General features: G+C 50.2%; 1 protein-coding gene across 1 annotated transcript; it reads right to left on the bottom strand.

The window, feature by feature from the left end:
• Positions 1–7,947: 7,947 nt before the first annotated feature.
• Positions 7,948–9,526, bottom strand: LOC308520026 (uncharacterized protein). The gene is made up of 5 exons (XM_081092449.1): positions 9,389–9,526; positions 9,068–9,194; positions 8,742–8,802; positions 8,336–8,469; positions 7,948–8,137 (listed from the first exon to the last, which is right to left on the bottom strand). Exons 1-4 carry the CDS (start codon positions 9,497–9,499, stop codon positions 8,355–8,357), a joined length of 414 nt encoding a protein of 137 aa, XP_080948575.1. The 5' UTR covers positions 9,500–9,526; the 3' UTR covers positions 7,948–8,137; positions 8,336–8,354.
• Between the last annotated feature and the right edge of the window lie 1,425 nt (positions 9,527–10,951).

Below are 10,951 nucleotides of genomic sequence, written 5' to 3'. Positions count from 1 at the left end.
CTTGTTTTACTAGCGTACCCTTCAGGGTCGCATGGGTACGTTCAACGATGGCCTGCCCCTGTGGATTTTAAGGGATTCCCGTGTGATGCTGCATGGACCACGTTCTGCAAACGGTGGCGAAGCCATGGCTGCTATAAGCAGGCCAATTTTCTGCTTTTATCTTGGGTGGAATTCCTAAAAAGGCAAATGTAAGTAGCAGATGTTTAATCACATAGCGCCTGGATTCGCCAGGAAGAGCATGGGCACTGATCAAACCAGAAAAAAGTGTCTGTAGTTGTATGTACATACGGGAATTTCCCAAAAGAGGTAATGTAAGTGACATCTGTTCGCCAAAGGTCATTGGCCCGCTGGCCTCTGGGATGAACTCCCATGGAGGAGGGTGAGGACCTGTCCTGTGACAATCAGGAATTGTAAACAACTTGCTGAGCTGCTGTCTGGGTCAGGTGAAATTCTTTATGTAGTTGCCTCCAATCGTGGTGGAACAGTTGATGAGACTGACGGGCTTCCAGTGAAGCAGCAGTCATCACTAGGCGGTCTGCTTGATCATTGCCTGTACCAGAGTCCCGGAAGGGGACTGTGGAGCCTGATATGAGACGTAAAGAGAGGATGTAAGCGACCATGTGGTAGGGCCTGGAGGTGAAGGAACTGTGCTAGCAGGGGTGGATCTAATGTAGGCTTGATGAGTGAAGTTTCTAGGTTTTGTAAGATATAAACGGAATAAGCAGAATCTCTAACAATGTTCAGGGGCTGCGAGGGAAATGTTTCTAGTGCCAGGATCACTGCTCCAATTTCCATTGGCTGATTCGAAGTAACCCCCTCCCCCACTCACTCTTCTGTTGAATGGTTGAATGGTTGAATGGCTAAATGGCACCATTAGGTGGCCAATGGATGGCTACTCTACCAGCTTTTCCTGAGCCGTCTGTGAGCACAGTAAGTGCTCCTGGGATAGGGATATGTACTGTCTTAGTGGGGCATAGTAACTTGGTGTGGGGCAAAAAATGTAATGTCTTATCTGTGGGGAGAGAATGCTCCACCTGTCCTAGCAAATCAGCTCGAGAATTGGACAATCAATGGTGGTCGATAGTGCCTCACATTGAGTTTTAGTTAATGGAAGATGAGTGACATCTGGATCATGTCCAGGGAGTTTTGTACAGCTTTGCCTCCCATTGAGAATTAAAGAGCAAATCAAGGCTAGAGATGGGGATGAGGTTTTGGAGGGAGTGTGAGAGCAAAAGAACTATTCAATACACCCCAGCTCAGGTACCAGTGGTCCTATAAGTCCCATAGGTGAGTGCCTGGTGGGAAATAAAATTAGTTGAAGAGAATGCTGGGGAGAGATTCTATTCAAATATCGTGTGTTGAGCGCTTCCTCCACCAAGCGGAGTTCTTTTATCCCTTCTGGGGAAGGCTGTCCGGGGGAATTTTAGGCTGGATCCCCTTTTAGGATGTTAGACAGGTTTTATAAGTTCGCTGCTGCCGGTGTTCTTGTTCCAGCATTAATAAGAGCTCAGTAAATCTGGAGAAGGGGCTCTGCGTAGATTAAATAGGAGTCCAGAAACAAAGCGTAATTTTGAAAGGCCTTTGGTGGTCAGAGGATCTTAGTTTAAAGGAAACTAAGATCTCCTCAGTCTCAGGACCCCAGGCTTTTTATTAACAGAATTTGTCCTGAGGCGAGGCAGCCACATACACTTCAAAGGGTCAGGGTTTCCTATGCAGAGTCCATTGTCAGACTTGGGGGAATTAGCCTATGGCTGTTCGGGCGTTTGGCCAGTAGGAGGCAATAACACGTAGATTAAGATGCACTGAGCTGTCTGGCAGCAAACAATCAATTTAATGTATCCTATTCAGGTTTGGGGAAATGCCACCAGCCATTCCCAGATGCAGCCCTGCTGTCATGCTGGAATTGGCTTCCGGCACATTGTGGGAATACCTCGTGCTGGTCACTGGTCATATCCAATTTCTATCTCCTAGTAATGTTTGAAAGACATTTAGGGTTTTTAATTCCCTGTGGTCAAAGGTAACCTTTTGGGGTCTGGTGGTTCTTTCAGTGAAGATATAGCCTAGATCAGCCTGGGCAAACTACGGCCCGCGGGCCGGATCTGGCCCATTTGAAATGAATAAAACTAAAAAAAAAAAAAAAAGACCGTACCCTTTTATGTAATGATGTTTACTTTGAATTTATATTAGTTCACACAAACACTCCATCCATCCTTTTGTTCCGGCCCTCCGGTCCAGTTTAAGAACCCATTGTGGCCCTCGAGTCAAAAAGGTTGCCCACCCCTGGCCTAGATATTTCCATGGTTTTGTCATCTGCACCTTCTCAGGGGCGTTTAAAAGGCCTGTCAAGGCAGTTTCCTTTTGCACCGAAGAGCACATTCGTAACAGGTCCTTCTCAGGGGCTGTGAGGAGTGACATCCATGTGATGAATAATCTTTCCAGCAGGAAACTGCCGCCTGGTTGGCATAAGTGCCTGATGTACATGGTGCCGGCACAGAGTTGGGCTGGTCTGCATTCCCTGTGGGAGGACTTTCCCGTGATGTCTCTGGGCGGCTCTTCATTGTTAACCAAAGGGAGAGTAAATGCAAATTTCTCCTGATCTTGGAGAGCTAGAGGAATGGTATAGAAGCCATCCTTTAAATCTATGATGATAATGGGCCTGTCTTGTGGGATCACGGCCACATATGGACGTCCAGGTGGGAGAGAACCCATGGGTTGAATATTGGCATTAAAAGACCTTCAATCCTGTAAGAGCCGCCATTGGCTAGATTTTGGGGGATTCTGAAAATAGGAGAATTCCATTGGCTGTTGGAAGGTCTATGTGCCCTAAATACAACCATTCTTTTACTAATAGATGGGCTTGTTGTAATTTTCCTCCATTTAGGGGCCTCTGCTGTACCCAAATAGGGGTTTGGCTTAACCAAGTCAAGGGTAGGGGAGGTATAATAACAGTGGCCACTCTTAAAGACGCATCTGTAACGTTAACCCCCACTGCGAAAGGGGATCACGTCCCCACAAATTGACTGGAATCTGTATTATTAGGGGCTGCATGTAGCAAATTAGCCCACCTGGGTCTTTATAGCCTACACGCCGAGAACATTGTAATGTCTGGGAACCTTCTGTGGACAAAAAGGGGCCACATGCTGAACTGACAAGCTCAGGAGAGGCCTGCATGGCAGTTTTGCAGACTTGGAGACGTAAAGTAACCACAAAGGATGGTCTGAAATTAAACCTTAACTAAAAGCAGTTATGGTGGGCAGTTATGTCCTAAGCCAATGTCTTCACTGATAGGGTCAACTTTTACCATAGCTGAGCCTGTCTGTCTTTTTGCATCTATGATAACATGTCCTTGGGATGTCTGGGTAACTTGTGACTTCCCTTTTTATGGAGCCCCTGGGACACAGCCAGGTGTGCTGGGCCCAGGACAGAGACCACAGATTCTTTGTTAATTGTTCCTGCACCCACCTAAGTATGTGCCCATCATTTTACTTTTTATCCTATCACAGAGGTTTCCCCGATTCGCTTAATCCCACCTCCTTAAATGTGTCACCAATGAATTTCACGTATAAATACGGATGTAACCCTGCCATTCTCCGGAGCACTATCTCAGTTCGTTGAGGTTCTGCTTCCCGGCATATGTCGACAGTTTGGCTCAAATAAACTCACAAAAATTCTTTACAGGTTTCAATGGTTTTTTTTACGTTAACAATGGTAGTAACAACAGTTGTAGGATCTTAGTTTGCGAGGGGAAATAATGCAACCCCTTGCATGGCATGAGCACCTGGATTTCTCCCTGGTCATCACTATCAAGGGCTCTGGTATTACAGTGACTCCTGTTGAGTTAAGGCTGGAGCGCCCCAAAACAATGCCTACCATGCCCAGTGGCAGTGGCCCCCAAGTCCCCATAAGGAACCTTTTAGAGTCAGTCCCTTCCTTTAGAATCAATTCTGTTGGAATAAGTCCAGTCCTGCCCTCCCAGTGGTAGCTGCTGGGAGGGAGTAGACAGTGATTTCCCATCTGTCCTAGAAAGGCCATCCTTGCCTCGGTTTGTTGTGGGGCCAGGACTGCGTTTCCCTGCAAATTTTGATTTGCATTGGTTGGCCCAATGCCGCTCCTTATGGCAATGGCGACAAGTAGGTGGGGGCTGAATAGTCTCAGAAGAGGAGGTTGCTATTTTAGGTTTGCAGTCCTTTGTAAAATGTCCCATTTCCCACACTGATAGCATTCGGAATCTGTTTTGCCCTTATTCCCTGCCTGGAGAGCCATGGCTTACATTTAAGTCCGGTGGGTTTCTGTGCCTACTAGCTGACAAGGCCTGACAAATCCCCCCACCGGGTGGCCTTTCCCCTCATGGGCGGCATAGCATTTGACAATCAAGGTTGGTGTTCTCAAATGCCAGTTGCAACAAGAGAATATCTATAGCCTCACTATGACTGATCTGCAGCAGAATGGGTTGGATAAGGCGATTTACAAGGTCAACATAAGATTCCTGGGGTCCATTGACAAAGGAGCCTTGCTGAATTCCGCCTTCTGGAATACACTCCAGGCCACTGTGCACAGAGAGGCTTGGGTCAATACTTGAGGGTGCAGATTCAATTGCTGTTGTACTTGAACATATGGTCCCCGCCCCTGCAGCATTGGGGCTGTCAGGTGATGAGCGCCCGCTAGATTGTTTTGGTCAGCCTGCTGTTCACAGATCTCATCATATCCTGCTCTCCATAATAGATATTGACTGGTGTCTAAAGTCCTTTAGCCAAAATCTGCCAGTCCCCTGGCGTCCTGTGGTCATTTTCAGACCAGGCTTTAGGATCCTTTTGTAAACGGACTGTGAGCCCATGTTCTCTAACACTTTTCCTTATTTCTTTAAAGGTATTAAAAGGGGAGCGGTTCATGCATCTAGTTACCTTGCTGCTCTTGCATCACTGGACAGCCAAAAGTTCTCCTTGTAGCATAGCTTGCCTGACACCTGATCCCATAATCGAGGACCTAGTTGATAAGCCTTCCCACTTCGGAGGCGAGAGTCTGGGGCCTTAGCTATTACAGGCTCTACAGGCTCTACTTCAGGAGGAGGGAGGGGTAAATCCTCCTGGCATTCTGTAGGCTTTTGATCCTGAATATGAAGTGGGCACAGTGCAGCTCCAACAAGAGCCCACATAATTTGTTTTCCTTGGGCCCGATTTCTCTTTAAATTCTTACCTTCTTCTTCCTAGAGATCCAGGTCTAATGTTCCAGCATCCGAGAACCCAGGATTATAAGGTATGACAGTCTGCAAAAGGCCCTTTAATTGTTTCTTGGTAACTGAGGCACCATTCACCTTTCACAACTGTTTAAGCACTGTTATATATTGTTGTTGTTTTATGGACAACTTCTGTCCCGTTTTTAAACCTTAGCTGAAAAACATACCCTGGAACTTGGAAATCCACAGTGAGCTCCAATGACTTACTGCGCAGTTACTTTCATTTCATTCCTCTTCCTTTTCCATGTTTCTACCACGTCTCCTTGCATCCTTGGTCCTCACATGGGGCACCACCTTGCCTGGGGTGACCAGCAGACCCCGATCATCAGATGGATGATGACTCTGACACAATGTTTGCTGTGAAAGAGAGGGCTAAGGGCCCTGACCAGTTTGGCTCAGTGGATAGAGCATCAGCCTGCGGGCTGAAGGGTCCCAGGTTCGATTCCAGTCAAGGGGATGTACCTTGGTTGCGAGCACATCCCCGGGGCGGGTGCGCAGGAGGCAGCTGATCGATGTTTCTCTCTCATCGATGTTCCTAACTCTCTATCCCTCTCCCTTCCTCTCTGTGAAAAATCAATAAAATATATTTAAAATAATAATAATAATAATAATAATAATAATAATAAAGAAAGAGAGGGCTAAGGGACTGCCTGGCTAAAGGAACCAGACAGCCTCAATCACCTGCCTTTTCAGGATTTTATTGTCACAGCACTTTGAGATAAAGTTGATCTTTTAGATACAATCAGTAAGGTAAGTAATCTTGGGAGGACACATGTGTTTGCAGTGTCCTTTAAGCAAGGGCACCAAAGATTAAGCATAAAGATTCCAGTAAACACTCGGGGGTCTGCCGGTGCACAGACTTGTTTGTAAAGGTCAAGGAATATAACTGGGGCACTGCCTTTGGCACTCCCTTAAGTCGAAATTCAGATAAACAGGGTGGGCCGCCATCAGCACACATCCCTTTTTTCCAAGGTCCTCCTTACAAACTTTCCAACCAAGTCCCATGCTTCCCCAAAAGATTGAGGAGGAAGGAAATTGACAGGATCCATGCACAGAGGAAATGGTCTGGGAGGGTGGGGAGTTGTGAGCATGGAGGGATGGGGAGGGGAATAAAGGTCAAGGAAGCCTGTGGCAGGGATGGTGTTTGGGGTCCCTGGGTGGACAGCAGGAGCCATAGAGGGGGATCTATTGACCACCTCATCTGAGGACTGCAGGACCTGATGGTAAGGAAGAATTTGGGCAGAAACAAGGGTCCTGACCCCAGTGCCTTGCACAGGAAGTTTCATGGACAATAGTTGGGATTCCAGGAGAAGTTGGAGAAACTAGGATAACAGAGAGGAAGGAATTGGGGGGCATATGAGGATCCAGGAGAGTGGGTGCAGGGTCTCTCAGGAGGGTGGACCTCCATTTTGGAGAAGCAGACTCTCTGGAAGTGGGCTCTGCAAGATGAATAAAAATTTGGGGGATAGAGGAGGGAGGTACATTGTGACAAATGCCTGGCCTGGGTGTCTCTGCTGATCCAGGTCTGAATCCCAGCCCCACACTTTCTGCTTTTATTTTATTAAATTGATTTTTTTTTTTTATTGATTGACTGATTTTAGAGAGAGCGGGAGGGAGGGAAACATCATTTTGTTGTCTCACTTATTCATGCTCTCACTGATTGACCCTTGTCTGTGCCCTTACTGAGGATTGAACCATGACCTTGGCACACCGGGAGGACACTCCCACCAACTGAGCTACCCAGCCAGGGCTGAACTGATTTTTAGAGAGACAGGAGGGAAGAGGGAAGGGAGAGTGAAAGAGAGAGAAACATCTATGTGAGAGCAAAACACGGATTGGCTGAATCCTGCAAGCCCCCTACCCGGGAAGGAGCCTGCCGACCGGGCCTGTGCCTTGACCAGGAAATGAGCTGGCAGCCTTTTGGTGCTTGGGAAGATGCACAACCCACTGAGCCACACCCACCGGGGCCAGCCCTGCTTTTTCCATGGGAGGGGACGGGGAACCAGACAAGATGTCCTTCTCCTCACAGCCTCCATTTCCATGGAAAGGGATGGGGAACAAGAGCCTCAGGAGCTGGGTGAGGAGATAAGACTAGAATGCTGAGCACTGAGTGAGCACCGATGGGGGTGGGGAAGGCTGGACAGTCCTTTAGGGTGAATCCATGAGAAAAGAGGGCTGGGTAGGCAGTGGGGTGGTACCTGACCAAACCCTATGGGCTTCTGGGAACATTCTGGAGCAAGGAGGCTGGTGTGGACACCACGGGGTCCCAGATGCTTGTGACTGACACAGTGATCCTCCAGGAACTACAGAGTAAGTTCCTTCCCCCAAGAAGGGATGCTTATTTTGTGGAACCCAGAGACCCCAGAAGAAGTTACCTTCCAGAAACCATGACAGCAAAGAACAGATGCCCCCTCCCACTTCATCACCTGCCCTGCTTGGAGGCAGCCTTGGGCCAACGTTGATGCTTCCCCACCTCTAAGGCTGCCCCATGAACCACCCCCTGCCACCTGGCCCCCGGCCTCCCCCTAACCGTCCCCTCCTCACAGCCATGTGCCCCTCAGAACTGCCAGGTCAGGGAAACCCAGAGGGAAGCAGGCGAGTCCAGGTGGTGGCCTAAGAGACAACAAGGCCAAGTCAGAGGGGGATGGAGGCCACAGAACTTGCCCAACCCCTCCATGAGCCTGTCAGTCCTTGAGTCAATTATTAAGCAGAGACAGGTTTGAATCCTATGAATATTTATTAGGATAGATTGCTGGCCAAATGGGAGAGAGCGCCTCTGGGAATAGGTTGTTATCTTTCCAATATGACAGGAAACTCTCAGAAAAGGAGCCTGGACTGCATTCTGAGGTTAATCCCCATGTCCCCGGGTGTACAACTCCCAGCCAGGTTAGAAATGTGCTTTCCCTAATCAGAGAACAGTCACAGTTAACAGACAGGGTTAATAGGAGAACATAGCTGGTCCCCACTGTTCTATTTCTGCCCCAACAGCTCCTCACTGGATTCCTCTCTCTCCAGCGCCCAGCCCCCTCCCCGCAGGCAGGCCACCACCTCAGGCCCTGACTGTCCCTAACTCCTCCCATCCCTCTCCAGCCCCCTCCTCACCTGCAGGCTTCCTGGGACCTCAGGCCAGCAGAGCCAGGAGGCTCAGGGGCAGGAGCATGGCGGCCATGGAGAGACTGAGGGTGATCCCGGAGTTGGGGGGGCACTTGGCAGAGACCAAGGCCTCATTCTCTTTTCTGAGGAGGAGATGGGGACACCTCAGGAGGCTGCCAGGTCTGGCTGCACTGGTGCTGGGCTGGAAACCCCTCAAAATCTCTTCTCTTTCCTCATAAGGTCACTGGGCAGGGGAGTGGCCGGTGGCCACCCAGAGTTGGGTGACTGGAGGGACAAGGCTGGGACTCCAACTCTGTCCCCAGGACAATGGGAATATTTGGAGCCAAAGGGGGATCCTAGGTCTTGGGGTTGGAAGGAGGAAGGGGCGTGGCCGGGGGTGGGTGGGTGTCCTGACCTTAGTTGCTCCAGCTCCCAGGATTTCTTCTGCAGCTCCTGATTCAATGTCTTGATTTCCTCTAATGAAAGACACAGAGTATATGGGCACTGTAGCCACATCCCTCAACTAGCCCCACCTAGAGACAGGACCCCGCCTCTAGCCCGCCTCCATTGAGCGAGTGCACCTTGGGAGTCTGGCATGCCCGCCCCTTCCTACTTCCTCTGGCTTTGATCCTGTCCCTCACCCCAGACTCCAATCCAGAGGCCCTCCCCCTCCCTCCTCTTCAATACCTGACCGGCTCCTGCAAACTCCCTGACTGCAACCAGGGCCTGTGTTTTTCTCACCTTGAAGCTTCTGCACCAGCTCCTGTTGCTTCTGCACCAGCTCCTGTTGCTTCTGCACCAGCTCCTGTTGCTTGCGGCCCCCAGCCTTCTCCATTTGCAGGGCAATCATCAGGGTCGCCTGGGATGCCTGGGAAGAGTAAGGGAGTTGGAAACTGATGGGGTCAGGGCTGATCCTGCCGACCTCCCCACTCCCCCGCCCCCCAGGCTTGTGCTCCAAGAGGTGTGTGTTGTTTCGACACTTCTGCTCAGCTCAGAGGCCATCTTTGCAAGCTGGGCTATTGGAATTGACAGCCCAAACGACCTCTGCCACAGAAGACCTACCACCAGTAGGAACAGCAGGATCCCCACCCACACTGGCAGCTTGCGGTCCCCCAGCTTCTTGGGGAACTCATTCATGGGCACACAGGTGTAGCAGTAAGAAGTGGGTGCCATGTAGAGGGATGCAGGGGAGCCTGGGAGGGAGTCAGGAAAGGAAGCTGGAACTTTCTACGTGCTGGAGCTGCCCCCTTATTAGCATGGGATCTATGCTGACCAATGAAAAGGTCCAAAACGGAGCATCTGCCGGAAGAGGACAGTTTAGCTTTCGTTTTCAGTTCCCAGAAGTGAGGAGTATTACTGCCACCAAATTATGGGCTTGGCCCTTCTGTGCTGGGTGCTGGCCCGTGAGCTCCTGTGGGAGAGGACACCCCATCGTAAGTCCCTGCCCTTCTCCTGCGTTCCTGAAGGTGACAGCTGCAGTGACTGAAAGCCTAGGGCAGGCGTGGTTAACCCCTGGCACGCATGCCAAATGTGGCATGCCAGTAACTTTTTTTTATTTTTGTCTCGTCAAAACAGACTCTATTGGGGCACCGGGGCTGCCTTGCACGCGCTGCCCGCTTCCCCACCTGGTCCCCCGATTCTGATCCGCCTTCCGCAGGCCGTCCCTCCCCCGCGGTGCCCGGGCTGCGCGCGCACCGCCCACCAGCTCCTGAGGTAGCGGCTGCCCCTGCGACGCCCGGATCCTGAGTCAGGGCAGTAACTTTTGCTGGCGCGCGAAACCCTCTCTTATAATGTTCCATTTACAATTGTGAATCTCTGTTCTCAGTGATGAATTTTGTTAAGTCTCATAATAGGAGTAGCCTGACGGATGAAAGTAGTAGCTCGTGCATATCTCTGAAGGTCACGAAATATAAACCTGATGTAAAATCTCTGTCATCAGGGATGCAGCAGCAAAAGTCCCACTGATAATATCAAACCGAGTCATAGAGTTTTCTGTAGGACTATCAGTGTATATAAAAAGAACAAGTGTATTTTTCATCATCATATACTGTGTTTTGGTCGCTCGAATGAATTTTATTATTTCTTCAAGGTTCTTCACATACATACACCTTAAGAGATATCAAGTAGGCATAACATGTTCTCAAAAATTTAGGGTTGGCACACTGAAGAATTTTGAGTCAGAGATTTTGCAGGTTTTGGGACACACTCACAAAAGGGTTGCCCACCCCTGGCCTAGGGCATGTCAGCCTCCTGTTCCTGTGAACGGTGACCTGAGAGGCAGAGCATCATTGGTCCAGTCCCCAGCTGGGGAAACTGAGGCTGAGAGGTGAGTGGTGGACTGGGAGTGGGCAGGGTCGGGGTCTCCCCCAAGAGGCTGGCTTTGGTGTCACTGTCCGTAGTGACCCAGCAGGAGCTCCCGTAGCATCCCTGCTGCTGTCTCAGAGGGGACCCTGGGGGCCATGGAGGGTGTCGGAGGAGGAATATCCTCTGCCTCGACCGCTCAAAGCCACTCCACAGCCACAGGACCAGGATGGGAGGGTCTTGCTGAAGAGCCACCAAGGAGCTGTGCATCCCATGAGCAGGAGCCGCTCCCAGGCCGCTCCCAGGACGCAGCCCTGGGCGAGA

This window comes from Myotis nattereri, assembly GCF_964212035.1.
Source record: "Myotis nattereri genome assembly, chromosome: 5".
Lineage (NCBI taxonomy): Eukaryota > Metazoa > Chordata > Mammalia > Chiroptera > Vespertilionidae > Myotis > Myotis nattereri.
Note: the sequence above shows the minus strand (reverse complement) of the source record. Positions and strands in the feature narration are given on the sequence as shown.

What these genes read in the sequence shown, in the direction of transcription:
- LOC308520026 (XM_081092449.1), bottom strand. Translation starts at nt 9,499, where the DNA reads ATGGCACCCACTTCTTACTGCTACACCTGTGTGCCCATGAATGAGTTC. An exon ending in TCCTGCTGTTCCTACTGGTG is followed by an intron (nt 9,195 to 9,388) that starts GTAGGTCTTCTG and finishes TACTCTTCCCAG; the next exon opens with GCATCCCAGGCGACCCTGAT. An exon ending in TGGGAGCTGGAGCAACTAAG is followed by an intron (nt 8,470 to 8,741) that starts GTCAGGACACCC and finishes TCTCCTCCTCAG; the next exon opens with AAAAGAGAATGAGGCCTTGG.